Raw genomic sequence first — 27,461 nt, 5'->3', positions numbered from 1 at the left:
TTAATATTGTGGTACTTCAATTTGTTTTCTTATAATACTCTGATTTTAGTGTTGCAATGCTTCTATATTAGTCTTGCGGTTCTCTTATTTTATAATAATAAGGCGTTGGACTGAGCGGAAGACACAACAACGAATCAGATAGAATAGCTATTTCAGAATCCAAATACTTTCGGTAGAATAAGAAGAATAACAGCACACTCACACAATCAAAATAAAAACCAACAAGGATGAAAACGAACAGAAAAAACAGAAGAGGACACCAGAAATTTTACTATGGTTCACCCAAAGGGCTACGTCCACGTTGAGCTTAGTAAGAAAGATCTCACTGCACTATATCAAGTAGGGTTACAAGGATCCGAACAAATAGACTGTACATCAATGGTTCTTTTAACAAAATAGCCTCACAATCACCAAATACGGATTAGAAGCAAACCTAAGAACCAGAGATTATCACGAGAAATGAATCTATACAAATAAAAAACAGCGCTTACTCAAAGAACCCCACAACCGATCAATCTTCCTTCTTCCTCTTTTCTTTCTGCGATATTTCTCGTCTCTTTTACTATCCTGAGGCACTATTCCATTTATATGAGAGTTGAACGGCTGGGATTGAGATTGATAAAGGCAGCATCGATGGCCATCAGTTAATCGTAGAACACGATTAACAGAAAGGCAGAGAAGACAAGCAAAGGGGTGTCGGGCAGAGTAAGGAAAATCAAGAGGCGCCAGATATCAGAGATAAGGGGTCTCGATGGTTGCAAAGTGGCCGTCCATCAGCCGTCCACGTGGACTGCTGAGGTTGCCAAAATTGCCCTCCAACAAGACGACAGCGTTTTGATGCTTCACCCACAACAATCTCCACCTTGAAGCATCAAGAGGAGAATGAACCCAATACTCAGAAACATAGTGCAACATGCTTCAATTTCTTACCATCATCGCTTTAGTCAGTTGAAGGATCAACCGACATTAATGTGCAACAAACTCAAGCAAAGCTTGAACTTGGCTGCAGTCAAAATCTTGGTTCCCACATCAATTGGATTTTCCTTAGTAAACACTTTTTTAATCATCACAGTTCCATTTGCTACCAACTTTCGGACAAAGTGAAACTTCACCTCAATGTGCTTAGACCTCTCATGATATACTAGATTTTTACAGAGGTGGATAACACTTTGACTATCTGAGAATACCACCACTTTGCTTTGAAGCAAATTGATTTCCTTCAGGAGGCCTTGAAGCCATGTGGCTTCTTTAAAGGCATCAGTGATTGCCACGTATTCTGCCTCAGTGGAAGACAATGTAACCAAGGGCTGCAATTGTGACTTCCAACTGATGCAGTTACCTCCCAATGTGAAGAAGTAAGCTGTAATGGATTTCCTGGAGTCTTTGTCACCTGCAAAATCTGAATCTACATACCCCACAAGATCAAGATTATCATATCTTCTTTTATAACACAAACCAATGTCAACAGAACTATTTATATATCTAAACAATTATTTCAGGGCATCCCAATGAGGTTTCCCAAGGTTTGACATGTATCTACTTAGTAAGGAAATTGAATAAGCAAGGTCAGGCCTGGTACTAATCATAGAATACATAATGGTTCCTATGGCATTTGCATATGGTACATTTTCCATTTTAATGATTTCAGAATTTGAAGTGGGACACTGGACTTTTGAAAGCAAAAAATGACCAGCTAAGGGAGCCGAAACCGCTTTACAATTATTCATGCCAAATCTTTGCATAGCTTTTAACAAGTAATCATGTTGATGTATTTTTAAACTGCAATTGCTTCTATTTCTTTCTATTTTCATTCCTAGGACTTTCTTAGCATGCCCTAAGTCTTTCATGTCAAATTTCATATTTAACATAGATTTTAATTCACTGATTTTAGACTTGGATTTTCTAATTAACAGTATATCATCTACATATAGAAGCAAATAAATAGGAATATCAGAAATGGTAAAATAGAAGCAATTGTCATACTGACTCCTAACAAAGCCAATTTTCAAAATAAATTGGTCAAATTTCTTATACCATTGTCTAGGTGACTGTTTTAGGCCATACAACGATTTCTTTAATAAACAGACATATTGAGGTTTATTTGAGTCAGTATATCCAACCGGTTGTACCATATATATTTGTTCTTCTAAGTCACCATGAAGGAAGGCAGTCTTAACATCTAGTTGTTCAAGTTCTAAGTCAAAATGAACAGTAACAACTAGCATTAAACGGATAGTTTTAAACTTGACAACCGGGAAAAATATTTCATTGTAATCTATTCCCTCTCTTTGGGTAGAACCCTTTGCAACTAACCTTGCCTTGTACTTAATTGGTTTAGATGGTGACATGCCCTCTTTTAATTTGTACAGCCACTTACATTGAATTAATTTTTGATCCTTTGGTCTAGGAATAAGTTCCCAAGTCCTATTTGCAGCAAGAGATGCCATTTCTTCATCCATGGCTTACTGCCATTTAACACTGTCTTGAGAGTTGACAACCTCCTCAAAAGTAAAAGGCTCACCATCCCTCAATTCATACCCAGCAACCAGGGTACAGTAAACTAAATCTGAATATGCATATCTTGAGGGTGGTCTCACTGCCCTCATGCTCCTATTCCTAGCTAGTTGATAGTCACTAAGATCCTGTTGGGGAACAGTGGTTTGTTCCTTCTCAATCTCAAGGTTTCCTGTTTGTTCCTCTTGATCAGAATTTAGATCAGAGGTATGGTCAGTGGAGGAAGACACATTTCCCAAATCTTGTTCACCTGAGGCCGGAGCACCAGACGTGTTATTTCCCACAGCTGGTTGCTCCACTTGAATTTGAGTATCTTCTAGAATAGTATGATCATCTAGTTTTCTATTATCATCAGATTTTTCTGTGTTTGTTATCTTACAAGGGAATTTAGATTCATTGAATATGACATCTCTACTAATAATTATCCTAACTCCACCTGAATGCCTATCCCACAATCTATATCCCTTAGTACCTTCTTGATAACCTACAAACACACATTTTTTGGACCTGGGTTCTAACTTTCCTTCAGATTGATGAGCATATGCCTCACAACCAAAAACTCTTAAGTGCTCAAAGTTTACTTTCTTACTAGACCATATTTCTTCAGGGCATTTAAAATTTAGAACTGTTGAAGGGCTTCTATTGATTAAATAAGATGCAATTGACAGAGCCTCAGCCCAAAAGGATTTAGGCATTCCTGAGGTAAAGAGAAGGCACCTAACCTTTTCAAGTAAAGTCCTATTCATCCTTTCAACCACCTCATTTTGTTGGGGTGTATTTCTAACAGTCTTATGCCTAAGTATGCCTTGTGAATTACAATATGCATCAAATTCTCTATTACAAAATTCCAATCCATTGTCTGTTCTTAACACCTTAATCCTCTTATCAGTTTGGTTTTCTACTAAAATTTTCCATGTTTTAAATTTTTCTAGTGTCTAATCCTTGGTTTTTAGTAGGAATACCCAAACTTTTCTAGTGTAATTATCTACAATGAAAAGAAAATACCTGTTACCACCATGGGAGGGAACCTGAGATGGTCCCCACAAGTCAGCATGCAGGTATTCTAGGCATACCTTCGCCAGGTGAGTCTCTTGATTGAAACTCAACCCGTGTTGCTTTGCCAGAATACATGGCTCACAGAAATCCAAGGATCCAGCAGACACTGATCCAAGGTAGCCTTGGTTTTTCAGTGCCTGCAGGCCTTTCAGGCTCATGTGACCAAGTCTCAAGTGCCATATATTTGTCTCATCAGATTTTATAATGCAAGCAGAATGCATATTAACAGAAGGATGATATCAGCCATTTAAAATATACAAACCATATTTCTTAGAGCCAGACATGATTAGATTATCACATTTCAGAACATGCATGAAACTATTCTCTACTTTATAAAAGAAACCTAACTCATCAAGAGTGCCTAGAGATATTAAGTTTCTCTTCAAGCCTGGTACATACCTCACATCAGTTAGGATTCTTACTTTGTTATCATGCAGTTTTAAAGGTATATTACCAATTCCTTGTACATTACATGATTGATTATTTCTCATATAGACTGTACCAGTTTCTTTTTTATTAAAGTTTTGAAACCATTCTCTATTAAGGCACATGTGAAAAGAACAACCGGAATCCATTACCCATTCATTTTCAATAGATGAGCTAGAAACAGTAAGAACTTCAGCTAGACAGTTTAAACTACTTGCATTTACATTGGTGTTACCCCCCTGTTTCTGTTTCCTAATGAAATCATAACAATACTTTTTGATGTGTCCCTTTTTTCCACAGTGGTAGCACTTCCATTTTGATTTTTTCTGTTTTCCCTTCTTATCATTTTTCTTTCCTTTAAACCCTGTTCCACTAGATTGATCACTATTTCCTATGTAATTCTTCTTATCACTTTTAGCTTTCACAAACATATTGTTACCAGATTTCTTTGTTATATTTAGTTCTAGTTCTCTTGTTTTAATACCCGAGATTACAAGATCTAAACTAGGAACTATTCCAGTATAACGTAAAACATGTTTAACAACATCATATTCATCAGGCAAAGAATTTAATAAAATCATGGCCTTACTGGTGTCTCCTAGTGCTTGGTCAGTACCTCTTAACAATAGAGATAATCTAGTAAATTCATCTACATTTTCATCCATTGATTTAGAGGTGTCCATTTTGAAGTTAAACAACATGCCTTTTAAATACACAAGATTAGGAGCAGTCATCACAGAAAATAAAGAATCAAGTTTATTAGAGAGATTTATAGGGTTAGATATACCATCTACCTTCCTTATAACGCTGTCATCGAGATGAAGAAATATTAGGTTGTAAGCCTTTTCTCTGATCTCCTCAGTGCGAGCAATATGGTCTATAGACCATTTCTGATCATCTGGTTTCAGTGCAATCAGCACTTTGTGATGAGAGAGAAGGACTCTCATATTCTTTTTCCAACTACCGAAGTCTCATTTTCCGTCAAATATTTCGATTTCAAATTTGGTGGACGACATCTTCGCTTTGCACGAAGGTAACCTAGACCTCTAGATTGAGATTCTCTCAACACACACCCACTGACTGAGAATCGAAGAAACCCTAGAGTCTCGGTTTACTTTACAAAGCAAAGAAAAAAAAACAAAGAACACCCAAATGCAGAAATCAACTGACCCGAATTTTGACTCAACTCTAGAGCACGATTTATGAAACCGAGCTCTGATACCACTGTTGGACCAAGCGAAAGACACAACAACGAATCAGATATAATAGTTATTTCAAAATCCAAATACTTTCGGTAAAACAAGAAGAATAACAACACACTCACATAATCAAAATAAAAACCAACAAGGATGAAAACAAACAGAAAAAAACAGAAGAGGACACCAGAAATTTTACCGTGGTTCACCCAAAGGGCTACGTTAGACATGGCCAAAATTGAACCGGACCGGCGGTTCGAACCGGAACCGGACCGGCCGGAACCGGACCCGGAACCGGCCGAACCGGAACCGGACCGAACCGGCAAAATTCGGTCCGGTTCCGGTTCAAGGTTCCGGAGAACCGGAACCGCCGGTTCCTGTTCCGCGGAACCGGCCGTGCCCCCTCCCCTCCCCCCCTCCCCCGTGGCCCCCCCCTCCCCCCCTCCCTCAACGGTCCAATTTTGGACCGTTGGCCCCCCCCCCCCCCCCCCAACGGTCCAAATGGACCGTTGGCTGCCACCCCCAGCCAACTTTTTTTTTTTTTTTAAATTTTATAATTCCTATCTATATATACCCCTCACTCCCCCACTCATTTTTCACACACTCTCTCTCTCTCTCTCTCTCTCTCTCTCTCTCAAGTCTCAAGCTATTATTCTCTCAATTTTGTCTCTCATTTAATATTTTAATTTCAATTTCTTCAATCTTCTCATTTTGTTATTTATCAATTTATTCAATTATATTGTTAATTATTTATTACTTGTTACTATATTATTTTATCATTATTATATTTTTTTATTATCATACTTTTTTCAAAAAAATGGCAAGTGAAGGTAGAAATTTTGAAAATGTTGAAAATGTTGAGTTTGAAGCTCAAAATTTTCAAACACAAGAGAGTGAAACTCAACAAAAGGGAGGTGGAAAAATTTCTACTTCTGATATTTTTAATATTCATTTTAAGAAAACACCAAAAGGAGATGGTAAATTTGATGTATCTTGTAATTATTGTAATCAGGTATACAAATTCAAGCAAGGAGGTGGATATGGTACTTTCGCCCGACATTTGCAAACAAAGCACCCGCTCAAGGTTGGATTGAGCCGCGATCAAACACAAATATCCGGGTTTGCTACCTCTTCAAACTCTCCTCAATTATTTCATTATAATGAAGCTAATTGTAGGTCTGGTTTAGCTGAAATGGTAGCAATTGATCATTTATCTTTTAGTTTTGGTGAAAAATTAGGTTTTACTCGATTTTGTCAAAACTTTGTTAATCCTAGTTTTAAATCAATTCCTAGAAATACTTTGAAAAGGAATTTGTTAAAATTGTTTAAAAACTCAAAAATTGAATTGATAACATATTTTCAAAACAATAATATTAATGTTTCTATTTGTAGTGATATTTGGAGTGATCATTGGCAAACTCATTCATATATGGGTATTACTTGTCATTGGGTTGATGAAAATTATGTTTTACAAAAAAGAATTCTTGCGTATCGATGTTTTGATAAAAGTCATAATGCTGAAAATATTTGTAGATTAATTCAACAAATTTTACAAGAATATAGATTAGTTAATAGAATTTTTTCAATTTCTTTTGATAATGCATCGGCTAATACTGCTTCTATTAATGAATTGAAAAGAATTTGCCAACCAAATTTTGGTGGAAGATTTTTTCATGTTAGATGTGCATGTCATGTTTTAAATTTATGTGTTCAAGATGGTATTAAGTCACTTAATTCTTATTTAGATCCAATTAGAAATGTTATTTCTTATATTTGGGTACACCCTCGAACTGCAAAAGCATGGGCACATTTTTGCACCTCCAATGGTCAAACCCCAAAACGTTTTTCAAAAGATGTCCCTACTCGTTGGAACTCAACTTTTAAATTACTTAATCAATCTTTTGAATATAAAGATTTATTGTGTTCTTTTGCAGCAAATTATATTCCACAATATCCTATTTTTCCAACTATGTGGAATGTTTGTAGTTCAATTTTGAATATTTTACGAATTTTTAATGATGCTACTCATACACTTAGTAGTGTTTATAAACCAACTTCACATCAATTTTTAATAGAAGCAATGAATGTGGCCGGTGTATTAATGGAAGGAATTAATGTTGAAGAAATTTGTCATGCTGTTTTAGAAATGAGAGAAAAATGGTTACGTTATTATCAATTTATTCCTGAAATTTTTCTTGTTACTATGGTATTTGATCCTAGGTGTAAATTTGATGGTTTAATTGAGTGTTTGTCTAATTATTATTCGTTGTTAGGATTAGAAAATAATGAAGAAATTGATGTGAATATTATAATTTCTAAGGTTAGAACTTTATGCAATCAATTATATGAAGCATATGTTATTGCTCCTAGTAGTGAAGAATCATTTCCATCCATGGCTCCGCATTCCTCTTCCTCCCAACCAATGAAATGGGGTCATAAATTTTTAGATCAAAGGAGGAAAAAACCTAGATCGAGCTCACATTCGGAGCTCGAAACTTATCTAACCACAGTTTTTGAGTTTGGTGATGATACAGGTTTAAATTTTGAAATTTTGGAGTGGTGGAAAAGGCACAAGGAGACATTTCCAACTCTTGCAATTATTGCAAGTCAACTTCTTGCAGTTCCAGCTTCAACTGTAGCCGTTGAACAAACATTCAGTAGTGGAGGCAACATTTTGGACGAAAGAAGATCAAGATTGGCTCCAGAATCATTGGAAGCTCAAGTTTGCCTCGATGATTGGGAAAGAGCTAACATGCGACGTCAAGAAGAACTTATCCATTCATCATCATCTGACGAATGGGTTAATGATGGTTCAACAATGGCGACTTCCGACTCCAATGAAGATGCGTAGGATCCAAGTCCATATTTTATTTTTTTTCACATTTGTAAAAATTAATTACTTGTATTACATTTTTGTTGTAATTATTTTTTAATGAAATTAAGTCTAATTCTATTTTTTATTTTTTATTTTTCACATTTGTAAAAATTAATTACTTGTATTACATACTTGTTTAGTTGTTTTAATTATTTTTAATGAAATTATTACTTATATTTCTTTAATTTTTAGTAGTGTTATTTTATTAAAAATATGGTTGAGAATATTTATATTTACAATTACATTTAACAATTAAAAATCGAAACCAAACCGAACTGAACAACGGAACAAGGACCAAAATTGAATACAACAATATTTAAAAAAAATTAAAAAAATTCGGTTTGAACCGGAACCGGAACCGTTGACCGAACCGGCTCAAACCGTTGACCGAACCGGCACGAACCGGAACCGGAACCGAACCGTCCCAAACCGCCCTTGGGCGGTTCGGTTCAGGTTCAAAGATTTCTTGAACCGGAACCGGCGGTTCATGAACCGTGGCCATGTCTAGGCTACGTCCACGTTGAGCTCAGTAAGAAAGAGTTCACTTTACTATATCGAGTAGGGTGACAAGGATTCGAAGAAATAGACTGTACATCAATGGTTCTTCTAACAAAATAGCCTCACAATCACTGAGTACAGATTAGAAGCAAACCTAAGAACCAGAGATTACCACGAGAAATGAATCTATACAAATAAAAAACAACGCTTACTCAAAGAACCCTACAACCGATCAATCTTCCTTATTCCATTTTTCTTTATGCGATATTTCTCATCTCTTTTACCATCCCGATGCACTATTCCATTTATATGAGAGTTGAACGATTGGGATTGAGATTGATAAAGGTAGCATCGATGGCCATCAGTTAATCATAGAATACGATTAACAGAAAGGTAGAGAGGACAAGCAAAGGGGCGTCGGGCAGAGCAAAGACAATCAAGAGGCGCCAGATATTAGAGAGAAAGGGTCTCGATGGTTGCAAAGTGGCCGTCCATCAGCCGTCCACGTGGACTACTAAGATTGCCAAAATTGCCCTCCAACAAGACGACAACGTTTTGATGCTTCACCCACAACAATAGGATAAAGATATTATAATTTGAATTAGTACATCATATATTATAATATTATATGTAAAAATACAAAATTATTATGATCATATATATTGGTGTATAATTACAAATAAAATTTGTCGATAATTAAATTAAAATAACGTCATTTTTATTAAACCATTTATAATTTTAATTAAAAATGTGAAAGTGCACGTAAAAAATATTTTCAAATTAATTAATATTTTTTATTATAATAAATTAATATGATATAATAATTTATTATCATGTTGACCTCATTTTGCTATTATGATGTCACATTTTCTCTTACAGAGGTCTAATTTTTAATCTTGAGTTGCTCTCTCATTTTACTCTTATATATGCTACTCTTAGGGTGCTTTTATTTTAGTTTTACAATTTTGCGATGATCCTGTTTTATTTTTGTGGTGCTCTCATTTTATTTTGATGGTACAATAGGATTCCTATTTTAGTCTTGTTATGATATTAATATTACGAGTTTATATGATCTATATACATAATAAATATTGTTATATTGCATATAATGATTTATTATATACCATAAGCTATATTGTATTTGATAATATGTAAGACATACAAGCATTCACGATTAATGTTTACTGAGTGCTTCAAACCCGTAACATTTTTAATTAAATTATTAAATTGTTTTAATTAATAAATCTCAAAAAAATAATTATTTTTAATTGCTTCTTAAATGAATTTAAACTATTAATAATAATGTATTAATGTTCTTATATAATTACTTTCCTTAAATAATTATTTATTGATAATTATATTATTAATATATTTTCCTACAATATATTACAATTTAATAGCAATAAAAAATTATCAATAGTTAACGCTTTAAAATATAACATATTAATGTATGCATTATTTTATTTTATTTTATCATATTAATAATATCTTAAATTTAGAGTTTTACTATGCTATGAGTTCTACTATGCTAAATGTCGAATTTAAATCAATAAATTTAAAATCTTTTGAGCTGGAAATGTATTAAATGTAAAATTAGAAAATTGCATAACAACCCTCAAACTTTCAGCTTAAGCCCTTAGACCCCTTAGGTGAAACTTTTTTTTTAGAAAAAAAGAAAAAAAAGATTAAAACAATTTTGAATTAAAGACCCAAAAAAAACACTAGAAAAATGTTGAAATAATAAAGCTTGAACTTGCATCAAGGGATTTGGCGTTAAAACAATTTATGAGTGAAGTGTCGAGGAGATGAGTGGAGTGGGAGCCCTGTCAACTGACAATTGTTCCGCCTCCCACTCATCGGCATTTGCATTTCAGATTGACTCTCCGGCCCATTGGAAAGGGAATTCCCTCCCCAAGCAACTTCGAATGTTTTACGTTGTACTGTACTGTTCCCGATAGCATGGACGACGTGCACATTCCAGGTAGAGCTCACCAGCACACGTTGTGGGTATATTATAAGGCAAATATATACATACATACATACATACGTAGTCCTCAACTTAACTCAACTGTGATTATGAAAGTACAAGAACCTAATTACCTCCTTTCCTCTTATTATTATGTCCAATCCAAACAAGCCCTCGAGCTAGCTAGCTTCCAGAAACTATATATCATCAACTAACTGCATTTAATTTTTATATATAGTTAAAATGGTAGAAGAGAATGTGAAAACACCACTGTGATTGTGAAAGAATTGGCATATATATATATATCTGGATATACATTGACTTGCAATCTCATGTAGTCTTGATTTAATAAGAAAAGGGGAATGAATTTCTTGGGCAATCCAATCAATGCACGCCGTTCTAACTTAATTGTCAACCCAAAAATATCTATTTAAATAAAACCACCCGCGCGACTTCTTCATTTCATTTGAACGCCCTTCCTTATCCACCTTCATGTTTATTTTACTAACTATTTTAATTCATCTTTTACATCTTCTTCACATCGTACACTAATATATATATAATATAATACACACAACATTTGATACAGAAACAGAATATTGGTTACTGATCAAGGTTTTAATTTGAGTTAAAATATGGGTTCCTATATCACATTTATTTTAACTCTCAGCGAGGTTTAGGGGGGTGTATACACTATATATATATATATATTTAGAAAAAAAAAAACTCCATCTAATTAAATGTTATTTGTAAAAATTATTATTTAATATTTTATTAGTAAAACCCAAAAGATGATGTCATTTTTACGTAAATGTGTGGAAAAACATTTGTCCACCACGACGCATGAAATCTCACGCACGTTTTTTTTTCAATTAATTAATAAGTCTTGCACGTGATTAATTAACAAAATAAGAAGCAGAACAAGGAAACGGTAAAAGGAATGCAATAAAATAAAATATATATATATACATACATAGGGTCTTAAGAATCAATTGAACTAGTTTATTTACAGTCATGTAATAGTTAGAAAAATATTAAACAATTTATAATTACAAAATGTTATTATCATATTACTCTTAGGTGCCTTTGATTGTAAGGGTGAAATTTGAGTGGAAAGAAAATGAATTTCAAGGAATTGAATTCTAGAAAAAATGAATTCCTGAAAATTGGAAATTTAAGCTGTTTGATTGATATAATTTTCTACCTAGAAAATAATGTTATTTTCTATCTTTTGATGTTTGATTGGTAATATTTTTCATAGAATTGGATAATTTTTTTGACATTTCGTGTTTGATAGGTATTATTTTTCATAGAAAATGACACATTTTTCATGGAATTCAATGGTGAAAATGTATTAAAAAATATTAAATCTTGTAAAAAAAATTAAAATAATAACGTATTTTAAATTAATTAAATTATTTTCTCAAAAAATGAAATACAAAATTAATTTTTTTTGTTTTCTAAAGAAATAATTTATATATAATTTTTGACATATTCACTTTTTATATATTTATATTTATTAATTATTAAATTTTTGACTACATATATTTATATTTATTAAATAACCATCCCAAATTTAACATATTCACTTTTTATATATATATATATTTATATTTATTAAATAACCATCCCCCAAACCAAACCCTCCAGCCTGCACTGCTCGTCCCAACGGCCTCCCACCTCCATTTTTCAATTGCCAGAAAAAATCCATCTCCTTCTCTAAAAGAATTTGATTTTCTTGATTTAAAGGAAAATAGCCTCACGTGACCATTAATAAGAAAATGAGTTCCCTAAAAATAAATGCTATCAAATAATGCAAAAGTTGAAAAATTGATGAAAAAATTACATTTTCCTTGAAAAATTTGAGCTATCAAACGTGCCCTTATTTCATTTTTAATGCAAAAAATTTTAACTTTATAACTTAGAACATTTAACTTTTTTTTTAGTTTTATTTTTTAATTATAAACTCCCTTTGATGTTATTTTTTGACTAAAAATTAGATTTATATATGTCAAAAATAAAATGACCGTATATCTTAATTAATCTTAAACGATAACTCACAATTCTATTATTATAAATAAATTAAAAATAAAAATATGGAAATTATAACTACTAACCTTAATCAATTCATAAATCCAAGCAAAATTTTAATTTATTTTTAATAAAATGCAAAAGCCAAAGAATCTATAGTCTAAGCAAATTTAGTTCATCTTTTAATTAGAAGTAAAGGAATTTTGAACTTTTAAAATCAGAAACACAAATATAATGTTTGACAATTTAGTCAAATCTGCATTTACTGAGGGAAAAAAAATCATAAAATTGTAAATTTAATTATTTGGACATTACTTTTCTTCTGCGATTTAAAAATAAATTAGAGACCAATTTGGTTTTGTGATTTAAATATAAATGCTATTTCCCTTAAATTATGGAGGCTTTTGCACTTCTTTGCAATAAATTAGAACTTTGTTTGTGTTTAACGTCTAATTAGAGTTAGTAGTTACATTTTTCTACTCTTTTTTTTTCTCTCTCTCTTAAATCATCAATTGACATCACTTTCTTTTACTAAAGATAAGTTTTAGTATTTTTGTTTTAAATTAATTTATAATAATAAAATTATGTATAATTATTTAAAAATAATTAAGACAGCACGTGATTATTTTATTTTTTACATATAAATTTAATTTTTTTAATAAAAAAACAAAACTATAAAAGTGTTACAGAGTATGTACGTCAATTAATGAATTGTAAGAGTAATTAATGAATTTTAGCCTAAACTTTATTGATACCTTATCCTGGGAAGACGCTTACGAAATGTGGTTAGGCAAACTAACCCACTTCCATCCTTATTTAATTAGTTGCTTAGTTTTCATTTATTTATTTTTCAGCCTTATCCTTTTCTTTGGCATGTCGTGGCCATGTTACATATAGGCATAAGTAAAAAAAAGTCAAAAATTATAGATTATTAAATTTCGGCTTAATTACACCAATAATAACTAAACTTTGCATTTTATTAGTGTTTAGTCACTGAACTTTGAAATGTTACCTGTTAGTCACTAATATTTCAAAACTGTTACTATTTAGTCACTGAACTTTAAAATGTTACCTATTAGTCACTGATATTTCAAAACTGTTACTGTTTAGTCACTGAACTTTAAAATATTACCTGTTAGTCATTAATATTTCAAAACTGTTTCTCATCCATCACTCGTGAACTTAAAGTTCAATAATTAACTAGTGACGGATGAAAAACGATTTTGAAATATTAGTGACTAACAGGTAATATTTTAAAGTTCAGTGACTAAGCAGTAACAGTTTTGAAATATCATTGACTAATAGGTAATATTTTAAAGTTCAGTGATTAAGCAGTAACAGTTTTAAAATATCAGTCACTAACAAGTAATATTTCAAAGTTCAATGACTAAACATTAATAGAATAGAAAGTTTAGTTATTATTGGTGTAATTAACTCATTAAATTTCACAGTTGCACTTTTAGTTTTTATTTTTTGAGTAAAATTTAAATAAAAGTAAATTTTGATATGACGATACAATTAAGTTTATTATAACAGAAGTCATAACTTTAAATATATTTTTTTTAAATTTTAAAATAATATTTTAAAATTTTATTTTATTAATAGTAATTCATAACGCAAATATGGGTCAGTTGCTTCTATAATAGAATAGATAATGCAAAATTTAATTTTACTAACAAAAACGCTAATAAAAAACTCTTGAAAATTTGATAAATTATTTTTAGATATATAATATAATAAATTACAAGAATCTTATAAAAGATAAGATTACAAAACGTAAATAATTGAAAATTTAAAATTGATATAATTAAAGTTAAATAATAAGATTAATAAAGCCGAGGCTGGATGTGGAAGCTAAACGTGAACAATCATCCTCAAATCATGTGTATCAATGGATCGAGAGGAGTGGTTTAATTATAAGAAGATGGGCATGTTTAATCAGCGTTTATAAAAATGCAGAATGAGCTTATAATTAATATGTCTAAAATTAAACATTGGAAAATGATACCTCAATTTCTTTCTTAACGAAGGAGTGCACTGCAAAAGACAAAATCTATTGCTTGCAGTCTTCTGGGTCGTCGATTTTATTTATATCTGATGGTCATTGACCTGCAAGGAGGATGATGATTAGTTTCTTGAATCCCAAGGCCGCCTCTCCCTTTCATCAGCATGTCATCCCATCACAAATCAATTCAATTTTCACTGAAATTATATATATATATATATTATTTTGCCTTTAATGAAGAGCAAAAATATATCACGTTGAAAGGGGGCTTAAAAATAAAAATAAAAATAAAAATAAAAATATTAATATTTGCGTGAATGAATAGATGAATTTCAAAGAAGAATGTAATGTTTTTAAAATTTAAATTTCAAATAATAAATAGTAAGGTCACAAAATTCAATCTAAATATAATTCAATAAATTTTAAGATTTGTGTTGACTGACTATCTTTCCTGAGTTTTTTGTACGGGTCCTGCGAGCTTCTATTGAAAATGTCATTATCATATTATCTTAATAATAATATTTTTATATTTTAGGAAAAAAAATAAAGAATCTTGAACCAGACACCAAGATAACATGCTGAGATATAATTACGCTTTTCTTTTTAGTCCACACGGCACAATTTAGAGAATTAGACTTTCTTAGTCGTCATCATTTAACTAATGCCTTAATTAACTTGTGCTGTTATCAGTTTCTACGATAATAATAATTGTTGTTGTTCATTTATAATAATAAATTTATTTAAATAAAAATATTATTATCAAGTTATTTAAATTTATAAAAATAAGAAAATAATTAAAAGGTGCGAGGAGATCTCTGTACAAACACTCTGATTCTTAAGTCAAATACTAAATATGATAAAATAAATTTTATTGAAATCAGTATCAAATACGTCATATTTTTTCATGAATAAATATCTGTTTATTTATAGAGAGATATGAAATAATCTTAATTAATCTGATATTATAATTATTACGTTTATCTTAATTAATCATAATTTAATTAAAATCATGATTGTTATAAATAACATATATATTTTATAAATGATATTTATCTTACCTCTTTTGCAGATAAAAATTTGTTGCGGATAATTATTTGTCACAATATTATGTAATTATCTTAGAATTAAAATTCTTTATAAATAATTAATTATTTTTCAAGAGAAATTTTTAAATGTCAAAATTATCTAATTTGCGTATTTGTATGAGACCATTTACCTTGCGTACGGAAAAATTTATATTTTTTAGCCCAAAATGATCAATAATAAAAATAATAATAATATAAGTGCAATTACACGGAAGATATCCATGGCTACTCAATCAGATTAAAAATAAATCAAAGTCCAACTTGGCGATTTTCTTAATGTGGCGTTTGTTGGTGGAAACTTCAATTAATGATCTAAGCTAGGTTCGATAATGCAATTGCAGTTCGTCCGCTGATGGTTACCATGGACGTACTGTTTCTGTTTTTGACTCCACTCAATTAAGTCATGTGATATTAATCGCTTTTTAAAGTTTTCCCTTATATAGGAATGTGATTTATGCTATGCACAAGACAAGGGTGGCAATTTAGGATACTTAAAACTTTAATATTTTGTTGCATTAAATAAGTTAAAAGTATTTTATTAAATAATATACCTCAATTATTTAAATTATTAGACCAATTCAAAATTAAAGCTTCTCTCTCTCTCTCTCTCTATATATATATATATTAAAAAAAAAAAAAAACAAGAACAAGAATGAAAGAACTGGTAGTGTCAATCATTTGATTTGGTTTTGATCAACAATTGGGGCATGTTGAATTATACCCAAAGAGAAGAAAGTCAAAAATTCGAAGAAGCTTCCAAGGATTTGGTTCATTCAAACGTCTGATTTGACTATTCATGCTTGGATCTAGTATTCCCTTCCCACCAGCCCCCACAAAATTAAGTACTTCTCTTTCTTCTATCTATTTCTCTCCCCCATCACGTCCCGTTCCTCTCCAACTGAAAACCAAAACCTTCTTGCGTTCCTCATTCCTTCGTTAATAATTCTCAGATGGTCAACCCGTTCATCTGCGGCTGCGGCTCGTTTCATCGTCAAGCCGAAGAAGATGGCGAGATTTTTACCCCATGCTCCACTCCCAGATCCAAGCACAGAAGAAGCAGTTTCAAAAGCAAAGATGTGAAGAATCCTTACTCCGATCGAGGGCTGGATAAATTCTCCAAGCTTCTAGCTGAGCTTGAAGAGAAGAAGCAGAAGATTTACACCCAGAAAGGATCCGAGAAAATCTCCTTCGTTCGATTCTCCTACTCGAGTTCCAACGATTTGAAGCCGATTGTGGTGAGGATGAGGGCCAGGCAGCCAGAGAAAAGCTGCTCCGAAACTTATAAAGAGAAATACCCAGTTGAATTTTCATCCTCGGCGGCTAAGGATCCGGCTTCGACAAAGGATTTGGGTGATCATGAAGATACGAGTGAGAAGAAGATGATGAAGAAGGGATTTTCCCGGAAAATGTTGATGGAAAAGTTGAGCAGGCCTTCTTACTACTTGCCGGCAGTTTTGGTGTTGATGTTCGTGTTCTTGGCGTTGTTTGGAAGATCATTTGCTGTTATGTGTACGTCTATCTTGTGGTACTTGGTTCCAATCATCCAGAAATCGAGCTCGAATAATTCGAGAAGGCCGAGGAAGAAGAAGGATTTAGCAAGAAGAGCCAGTGAGAAGAGCATTATAAATATCCGTCATGTCAATACTAAAGGATTAACCTCTTCTCCTACGAGCGTTCTTGGAGGTGCCATCGTCGACGATTTCTCGCCTCGAAGCCACGGCCATAGAAGAAGCTTTTGAAAATTAATTAATTCGCAATCCTGTTAATTAATTTCTTCTTCTTCTTCTGATTTCTTGTGAATTTCTTCTCTTTGATATTTTTCATTCTTTTTGTTAATTTGTCAATTAAGGTTTATGTAAAAACAGTTCAGCGGAGTTTTGGAAAATCGAAACCCGTCATTGACTTGTTCATTGTAATTGTGATTCTTCTTCAGTCACTCGTTCATTTTCCTTTATTTTGAGGTGAACGTAGAGAGCAGCCCATCCCATTTACCGAGTAAGCTAGAGCTTCTAATTGTATAGTTTACGAGTTTCAATATTGTCTCTTAGATTCCTTAGATTGAACGAACATCACTTGACTTAATGTCCTTAATTTTTTATTTTATCTTAGATATTGCTTCTTAAAATTAATATATTGATCAATTCTTATTTCTTAATTATTACTACAAGCAGCTCTATATATATATATTTAAATGATTAATGAGGTTTATGATGATGAGTAATCGGAAGAACACGTACACTTGATCAATGATCAGTTCTCCATTCAATTGGCTGGCGATGTCTTGTATCCAAAGAAAAATATTCATTAATAATGCAATTGGTTTTATAATTATATATCACATAATTTGTTTTCCTTGCAATTAGCTAGCTAGCAACACAAACTACGCAAGTTGTTATTTAAGCACTCATTTATAACAATTTTAATGACGTACGCTCACACACACACACACACACACATATATATATATATTGATGTGTTAAGATAATAAATTAATAATAATACAAAAATATCACAAGTAAATATTTAAACAGAATTTCCGTAAGACCACCTGATGTGCTTCTAATTAAGACATTAATCAGCTAATCATTTTAGCAATATATATATACATATATAGATAGATAGAATCTTGGACGTGCAGCCACGATGCCCTTTCCGAACTAAGATTTAGCAGATTTACAGGGATCTTGCATGTGAGCAAACTCGATCGAAGCAGCTCAAGCATATATACCCACCATTTAAGTTGATACAAAAACTGCATTGACCCACGTACCCTTGATATATATATATATATATATATATATAAGCTAACTTAGTCTAACTTAGAATATTAATTTGTAGTCATTAATTAAAACTTCTTCACTGCTAATTGATAACGGAAGATTGATATATATATATATGATGTTCGTCAAGTTGTAAATCTAAATGAATTCATCTGAGAGGTTTTAAGTATCTAAAAATATTTCTCATAGTTGATTTTTTTTATATCTCTAAACCCCTCAAATTATTCTTTTTAACTTACAACTTTATTAACATTTTTATTAACTTCTTAAAAGTGTATCAACTATTTTTACATAATTTTTTTGGGCAAGAATTTAGGCCTTAACCAAATTTCTAACAATTTAAATACATTTATATTAAATTAACAAAAAAATTTCCTTAATAAAAAATAAATAAATAATATATACTATAGCTCTGGCCAAATGTCAAAGTCACCCCTCTGTCCTATCTGTGTACTTTTGGAAGAAATACGCGTGCCGAGACGCCGGTTAAGTCTTTGTTGGAAAGGAGGCTATAAATGGTATTTCATAATTTGAATGTGAAAATGTGTAATATTATTATTATTTTTTTATGTGAAATGTCAAATTTGAACATGGATAGTCAATTCGATACTCCATTAACATAAAAGATAACAAGAAAACCTCCGAAATAGTTATCCAAAGATGATAGAAATTTTTATTAATATTGTATTTGAGATCGGCCATTTGATCTGATGCATCCTCTTCTTGGAAACATCACGGATCATTGCTGATTGGCCTCCTAATGTGTTTAGTTTGAGGTTCTGTTTATTTTAAGTTTAACATATAAAATTATTTTACAATAAAAAAGTTAAATATTTTATTCTAATTTTGGTGTTTAGTTTTTATTTTAGAATTTCTAATAAAAAAGAAATATACGTTTAAATGCATTTTGCGTTTGATTGTGTGTCCATATATGCATTGAAATAATATATTTACATACTTTTGGGAAAATAATTTTGATAAAGAATATTTCATGTAAAATATTATATATATATATAAATATTTTTATTTATTTTTACTGTTGGGGGTGGTGTGTGGGCCCAAACCCCCCTCCCCCATTGGACCCACACCCCTTCTCTCAAATTGTTGGTGTTGGGTAATAATTATGTTGTTTGGGTCGGATAGTGGCGAAGCCATGTGAGGCCCACTAAGCCAGATTTTTTTTTAAAAAAAATATTTTTTGTAATGATTTATAACTAAAAATAAAGAAAATTATATTATAGTTTATTACTAGAAATAAAAAAGAAGAAGCAAGTATTGAACAAAACATGTATATAATGGCCACTAGTAACCATTACATCATTTTTTACAATTTACTTATAATTTTATTTTTTTACAATGATGATGCAAAGAAAGCAAAATATTTAAGAAAATTGTGAAAGCAAGTATGGAAGAAATTTATAATGAAGAAAATAAACAAGTTAACAAAAATATTGAGTAAATTGTTGTTGCACAACTTCCTATGAATTCTGGGCTAAGAACTCCAATAATAAATTACAATGTTAATCTTCGATATCAAATTAGAAGAGCCTTCTTGTAATTAAAGAGGTCTGTGTCAGTCTCAAAATCAAGACAATTCATTGCATTTTGGTTAAATGAATTTGGTGATTGGTTGGAATATAGTATAAACAAAGATATTGTATTTTACTTAGACTGTTATCTTTTTAAAATAAATAATAAAAAATAAGGAGGTGGTGATTCTTTTATAAAAGAAGGGTTCAATAATTTTAAAAAGAAAAATAAACTTCAAGTTCATGTTGGAGATGCCAATAATGCACACAATTAAGTTCGAAATAACTATGAGATTTTAATGAATTAAGGACAAAATATTAAAATAGTTTTCTTCAGACAGTTAGAATAAATATAGTATGGTTATCAAATCGTCTAAATGCATTAATTGATTGTGTTCGACTTCTTTTATGGCAAAGAATAATCTTTCGTGGTCATAATGAGTCTAAAGATTTAAATAATTAAGATAACTTTCTTGAACAATTGTAATTTATAGTATGAAAAGTCGTAAGGAAAAATTATAAAAAGTTTTTACATTTCAATATTATTATTATTATTTTATTTTTAAAATTATATTTTTTATTTAAATTCGCCTCTATTGAATCAAAATTTTAGCTCCGCCCTAAACGTCACACAACATAATAGTTCTGTATTTTTACATAAAATATTTCATGCATAAATATTTTATATAGAAGAGTCAAGCCTTTTAAAATTTGACACGTTTATGGATTTGTCAAATATTTTATATTTATGGTTAGCTGTTAGAACAAAAATGATTTTATCAAAAATTTTTAATAAGTCAATTTTTATTTTTTGATTAAAAAACTTTTTTTTTTTACCATTCAAACACTAAAAAATAAATATTTTTTTAAAAAAAAACAAAATAAGTCTTACAAACTTGTAGGTCACTTTTGGTTGAACGGAAAAGTTTTAAAGAAAAAGAGAAAGGAAATAGAATGAAGTAATGATCATTTTATTTCATTGTTATGTTTGGTATATATACTTTGATTTTTATGGAATGGAATGGTAAAATAATTAGTTGACAAAAATATCTTTTCATATTATAAAAATTAAAAAAAATCTTATAAAAGATTATATTTAGTTCCAACAAATTATATGGCATCGAATATATTTTAAAAAGGTAATCAGAAAGAGGAATGGCTCTGATAGTGAAGATGAGGGGATGGTTCTTGGCATTTTCTAATAGCAAAAGAGAGATGGTGGGTGGTCACCATAGTGTGAATGACAAAAGGAGAAAGGTGGTTAATAGTGATTTTCAACCATATCTAGTTGGGAAGAGATAAATAGTCGCGGTGTTGGTAACAAAAGAGAGAGGGTTGGGTTGCGGTGATTTTTGGCCAAATCTATTCTCGAGGAGACGAAAGTTCATGATGATTTTCGATTATCTATGGCGAAAGAAGATATAGGGTAAGGTTACAGTGGTGTCGGTGGCAGAAGGGAGGTGGTTAATTTGTGGCGGTTTTTTTGTTAAATCTAGTTGGAAGGAGGTGGATGGTCACAGTGGCTGACGACGGAAGAAGGAGTGTGGGTCGCGGTGGTGGTTCTTACCCAAGTTAAGTTGGGAAGATACGGATATACATACGGTCTTGGTGGTTGGTACTTAACAAAAGAAAGGGAGGTGGGTAGTGTTGGTTTTTAGCCATATTTGTTGGGGATAAGATGAAAGAGGTCGCAGTGGTTTCTAATGCTATAGAATTACGGAAGAGATGGGGTTAGTGGTAGTGGTGTTGTTAACAAAAGAGAAGGGGTGGTTGGTTCATAAAGGAGAGAGGTGGTGCCGGTAGTAGAGAAAAGGGGTTTTTCTTTGGCAAATGATCATGGTAGGCGCGCGGTGGCAGTAGCAATTGGGGATCTATTTGGGAGAAATTCTTCACACCAAATTATAGATTGATGGACAGGTGAAAAATAATTTAGGATAAGTTTATATACGTGGCAATAACATGTCCCATGATTCCCAAATTATTTGTCTATACGTAAATTGTTTAACTTTTTCTTCTACGTACGTATATTATTTATGTCACCATCATTAAGTGCCTTATCATATCTAAGTTTGTCCATGCATAAATGTTTCACCTCCCTTTGAATATCCATTACCCCCAACAAAGACATTTGCTAGTTACATTTCCCATCTTATGGCATAGGCTCCAATTGATATACATGGATACGATTTAGGATTTACATGTGTGTATATATATTATTGTTGTGTGATAGATAAAAGCTTGTTAAAAGACCAAGAAAAATTAAAAGTTCAAAATAATTTTTAGGCAAAAAAGTATAAATTTTCTCATACGCGAGGAAGGGGCGCACAACACGCAAACTAGATGACTCTGACATCTGAAAATTTCTCCAAAAAAATAAACGTCATTTGTAAGAAATAGACGTTATTTAAAAGAATTATAATTCTAGCAGATTTAGAAAAAATTAAGATACACGTTATATATAAGAATTCTAATCCTAATAGAGATAAAGAAAAGTCAAGATAGATATTTTCTATAAGAGTTTTAATCTTGAATTAATTTGGATTACTTTCTGCTCCTTTATAAATAGACAAACAGTCATTCTAGAAAAAATACACCTCTAATACTGGTTTTAATATAACATTCATCATCTTTAGTATCTGACTTAATCATCGGAATGTTTGTTGAAATATAATAATAAATTTATTTGATTAAAAATATTATCGTCAAACCGCCTAAATCTACAATATATATATATAGTCAAAGGACACAAGGAGATCTTCACATAAATACTCCAATACTTAATTTAGATATTGAAATGATGAAGGTCATGTTGAAACTAATATTAGAGGTGCGTGTGTGTGTTTTTTTTAATGAATGTCTACTTATTTATAAAAGAGTATAAAGTAATCCTAAGTAGTCTTGGATTAGAATAACATTTATCTTTTATTCTCTTAACTTTGTTAGGATTAGGATTCTTGCAAATAACATCCATTTTGACTTTTCTTGACCCTACTAGGATTAGAAATCTTATAAATAATATATATCTTGATTTTTCTTAACCCTACTAGGATTATAATTTTTTCGAATAACGTCTATATCTTATAGATAACGTTTATTTTCTCAGATAAATTTTTAGATGTTAGAATTATTTAGTTTGTGTATTTCATGGGACCCCGCGTACGAAAAAATTTACACCTTTTAAGACAAAAAATTATTTTAGGCTTTTAAATCTTTTTTGTCTTTTAATGAACTTTTGTATATGATACAATAATATTAGTGATACATTATGTCACTTTATTATTTGTATTTAGTTATTATTATTTATTGGCCTATTAGCATGAAAAATGTAAATATTTTTGTGTTTTTATGATTTTATCCAAAAATTTTAATTTTGCTAATAAGATCTCGATTTGATTAATTAGTTATAATTTTATTCACAATTCAGATATAATTCGTCAGCATCCAAGACTTGTTGGTGTGGCATACCGACTAACATTTTAAAATATTTTGAGTGAGCCTCATATGCCCTCGTAAAAAAAAATAGGTTTATTGATATAAAAAATCTAAACATCTTTGTATTTATGATTTCATTCAAAAATTTTAATTTTAATAATAAAATTTTGAATTTATTAATTAATTATAATTTTATCCACGAGATCCGATTGGGAAGGCATCCAAGTCAAAGTCGAAGGAGGTAGATTTGAGTGAGGGAGGGGGGGAGAGAGAGGGACAGGGAGAGATGGGTTGCTTTGATTGCTTTGGTGGAGTCGACAAGGAGCAGCGAAGGGAAGAAGAAAGGTTAGCTTCTCTCGAAGCTCGTTCTAAAGCTGCCGAAGCCGCTCAGAAAAGGCAATTTCTCTCTCTCTCTCTCTCTCTCTCTCTCTCTCTATATATGTATATATATGTTATCATTCTCATTCTCATTCTCAATCCTTAATTCTAACTTGTTTTCCATCTACCCTAATTGTTCAATCTGCTTCGTCAATTCTTCTTTGATTTTATTCTGTTTGTTGCCTTTGCCTTGCCACACTCTTATGCACAGTTAAGCTAACTTTTACTTTGATTGGGCCTTAGATCAGTTTTGTGCGTGTAAAGTCAATTAGGGTTTACCTATGAAGTATTTTTGACATTTTGGGATTAACTGATCGGAACCGGACTAAAAGAAAAACATCTTGTGAAAATTATTGGTATCCAAAATGACAAATGGTGGGGAAATATTTGGTAATTCCTGGAAATAGATATTAGGGTTTACCATTAATTCTTTTCCGAGTTCTCTTTGTTTTAACCATGAACTTGTTGATTTTTCTAATCCTTATATGAGACTCCAACTCTGCCCGTGAACACAGTTTTTGATTGGATAATTAAGATGGTGCAAAACCTGTAGGAGATTATTTTGGCTGAATATCAATTTCATCAGAGAATATACTGGAGCATTTGATAAAGAGATCTTATATTATTATTTATATCCTCGTGAGGTGTGTTTCGAAATGAACTCTTCATCTTTCATTGATGGTTGAAACAGTATTTATATACAAAAGAATGAAAGAATAAAACACCAACTGCAACTGAATTCTGTTTCTAACTAACTAACTGATATTAGTTTAACTAATTAACTGTAAACTAAAGCAGATTTAACTACTGTTAGCTTCTCCTTCTTAACAGGGTGGCTGGATTAGCCATTTTGCTGTCAGGTTGTAGATATTCTCTTTTTAATCTATCTGTTGCTACACTTATAGGAACTTTAATTACTTGATGCATTCTCAAAATTGTATGTATATATAAGTGCATGTTTAGATGCTTGCCCCAATAACATGAAAGGGTGTATATCCATGTGTGGCAAGCACAGGGGCGTTTCCCTTTACCAATAGTTTTTTCTTATATGGTTTCACCATTTGTACTTAAATAAAACAAGGGAAAGAAGCAAAGATACTTGTCTTGAAATAAGTTGGTTAACCTTTATGTATTACCTTAATTTTCAGGCAAGAACAGTTTGAACAGAGTGCTGCAGGAAGAGCTGCACGTGCTCAGGTAGCAGCTGCTGCCAAGCAATCTGCCAACTCCAACAAAGGCGAACCAGTGCTTAAGGTGAAAATAATGTTTTTGATACTTGACTGCTAGTAATAGTTGATGCTATTTGCTCACTGCCTTTTTATATTGTTTCTAGTCACTGATCTGCAAAGTTCTGTTATATGTGCGTTAGCAATCTGGACTGTTGAGAGCCGCCTGGTTATCTTGTCCTAATCTTTTGCAGTTTATCACCATACTATTCATGACTTTGAACTTTTGTTGGTTAATTTTGTATATGCAGTGGCAGATGGGATGAGCGATTCAGGTTTTCTCTACTTAAGCATCAATCGTTCATAGTAAGTGCATGCATATCAACATAATATGAATATTCATAAATTGATGTTGGAATTGTTTTACGCCTATGTGGATATTAACTCTTTATTGGGCTTCTGTATGTCAAATATAGTATCTATAAACACTGGTGTTATCATGTCACAGTTTGGCTACAATGTTATCCTGTATGTTGCTCAGCAAATCGATGGTTTAGACCTTTTTTTTTTTTTTTGGTCTGTGGTCATTGTGCTAAAGAATTGATTTGTTTTTGTCTTTCAGCTGATTGCATGTACTCTTCATTTCATATGCTGTTAATATCATTGTTTGGCAAGAATGATGATGACTTTTGGAATTTGGTAAACAATATCCAAATTGTCACAAAGGGACCAGAAAACACTATATATTCTTTTGAAGATTTAGTTTGTTCAAATATTCTGTAATAACCCAACAAGAAATTGAGTCATAAAACTTGTTCATGATTAATCTAGAGTACATGTTTACTGATCTTTTTAGCAATCATATAGCTTTTTTACTCCATGAGGCTTTGAATCATGGACACGAGTATATGGGCATGGCATTATATATAGATTGTGCCAGCAATAAATGCTCTAAAAGTAGGATATGCATGCATTAATGATTTACAAATAATATAAATATCAATGTGTATGTAGGTTTATAGATTAAGACGTGGTGTCATAAATTCTTAGAATCTACAAGAATTCTCATTTTCAAGCTTACAAAATATGAGACATAAGATCAAAATGAACTTGGACTATGATTGACATTCTTTAAATGCCATTGTTTTCAATTATTTTTCTTGCAATCTATTCTTGTTCTGTTTTCAACTCTTTTTCTTACAATCTATTCTTGTCCTGACGATTATGCTCTAGTGCTGCATGAGAAGTGCCACATCTCAGTTTCCAGGATAGATCAGATACATGACTTCATGTATCAGAAAGGTGTCAAATAGTTTTTAAAAATTGAAGAAAATAGTCCAATAATTACTGCAGCTAATATAGATTTGTGAATAGGTGTAAGTGTCAAGAAAAGGGTCTCTATGGTGAATGCTTGCTTTCCATATCGAAGTTTTCATTAGGGAGATATTTGGCTTCTTTAGTCTCATTGAATGCGAACCTGCTGTTAGGATTAGCAGACAATTATATGGTTGATCCATGCCTTTGTTATTGTGCTTTGCAAGAGCACATTACGACCACTGGTTCCACAAAATTCTTGGAATATATAGTGATAAATCTGTGTTCTACAGTCATGTTGTTTGTATCTCAATTCGATATTGCAATTGCCCATAGCTGCACTTTGTAATAGTTGTCTAAAATTGTGATTAAACATTGATTCTTATATTAAAATATGGCCGTGCTCGCGAGTCAAAAGATTAGGCTCTTGATAGCAGAGTATAGCACACATTTACTGCATTCTTGAACCATGAAATTACACAGCAATGCCATTCAACATTATATGGTTGTCTTCTTTTGTTGAAGATTGAACCTGCAATTTTTCGAAATTGGATCGGATGGATGATTATTATTTGTTATCTTCTGCAGGTTGTTGGTTGGACTAGCCCCGTTGTGTGCCATTCACTAGCCCCTTTGTTCCTGAAGCAGTCAAAGTTGTCGGGTGTACATATCTCAATTATAATCAAATAAATTTTTATGTAATGTGAAGGGTAAAATTAATAAATACTCATTAAACTTTAAAGTTGTAATTATTTACTCATTGAATTTTAAATTATAATCAGTTACTCACTAAATTTTACTCAACGTCAACCATCCATCACTCGTTATAACTGTCAGATATTGTGTCAGATATTGCAAATGAAAAATGTTAACGAAATCTAATGTGGCTAGTGAAATTTGACGTGGCAAAAATAAATTTAACATATATTTATTGAATTTTAAAAATGTAATTACTTATTTATTGAATTTTACTCAATGTCAACAATCTATCACTTTGTTACGTCAAGATGATCTTAAAACATTATTTTGAAACATATTAAAAGATTTTTGTATGCATTTGAGATTTATTTCTCAAATTAAAAGTAAAAAGTTAAACTAATGATTCAAATTAAAAAATTACTATGTAAACCAAAAGTAAAAAAAAAAAATATTTGTTTAGATTTTTTTTTATCTCTATTACGAATAATGAAATTTATAAAAAATGTATTTA

General features: G+C 31.4%; 1 protein-coding gene across 1 annotated transcript; it reads left to right on the top strand.

Annotated features, from left to right (window-relative positions):
* The first annotated feature begins 23,633 nt into the window (after positions 1-23,633).
* Positions 23,634-27,055, top strand: LOC127798914 (uncharacterized). Its single transcript, XM_052332559.1, has 4 exons — positions 23,634-23,789; positions 24,920-25,025; positions 25,249-25,303; positions 26,840-27,055. Exons 1-3 carry the CDS (start codon positions 23,680-23,682, stop codon positions 25,261-25,263), a joined length of 231 nt encoding a protein of 76 aa, XP_052188519.1. The 5' UTR covers positions 23,634-23,679; the 3' UTR covers positions 25,264-25,303; positions 26,840-27,055.
* The last annotated feature ends 406 nt before the right edge of the window (positions 27,056-27,461 follow it).

The sequence above is a fragment of the Diospyros lotus genome, chromosome 4 (genome assembly GCF_014633365.1).
Source record: "Diospyros lotus cultivar Yz01 chromosome 4, ASM1463336v1, whole genome shotgun sequence".
Taxonomy (NCBI): domain Eukaryota; kingdom Viridiplantae; phylum Streptophyta; class Magnoliopsida; order Ericales; family Ebenaceae; genus Diospyros; species Diospyros lotus.
Note: the sequence above shows the minus strand (reverse complement) of the source record. Positions and strands in the feature narration are given on the sequence as shown.

What these genes read in the sequence shown, in the direction of transcription:
- LOC127798914 (XM_052332559.1), top strand. Translation starts at nt 23,680, where the DNA reads ATGGGTTGCTTTGATTGCTTTGGTGGAGTCGACAAGGAGCAGCGAAGG. An exon ending in GCCGAAGCCGCTCAGAAAAG is followed by an intron (nt 23,790 to 24,919) that starts GCAATTTCTCTC and finishes CTTAATTTTCAG; the next exon opens with GCAAGAACAGTTTGAACAGA.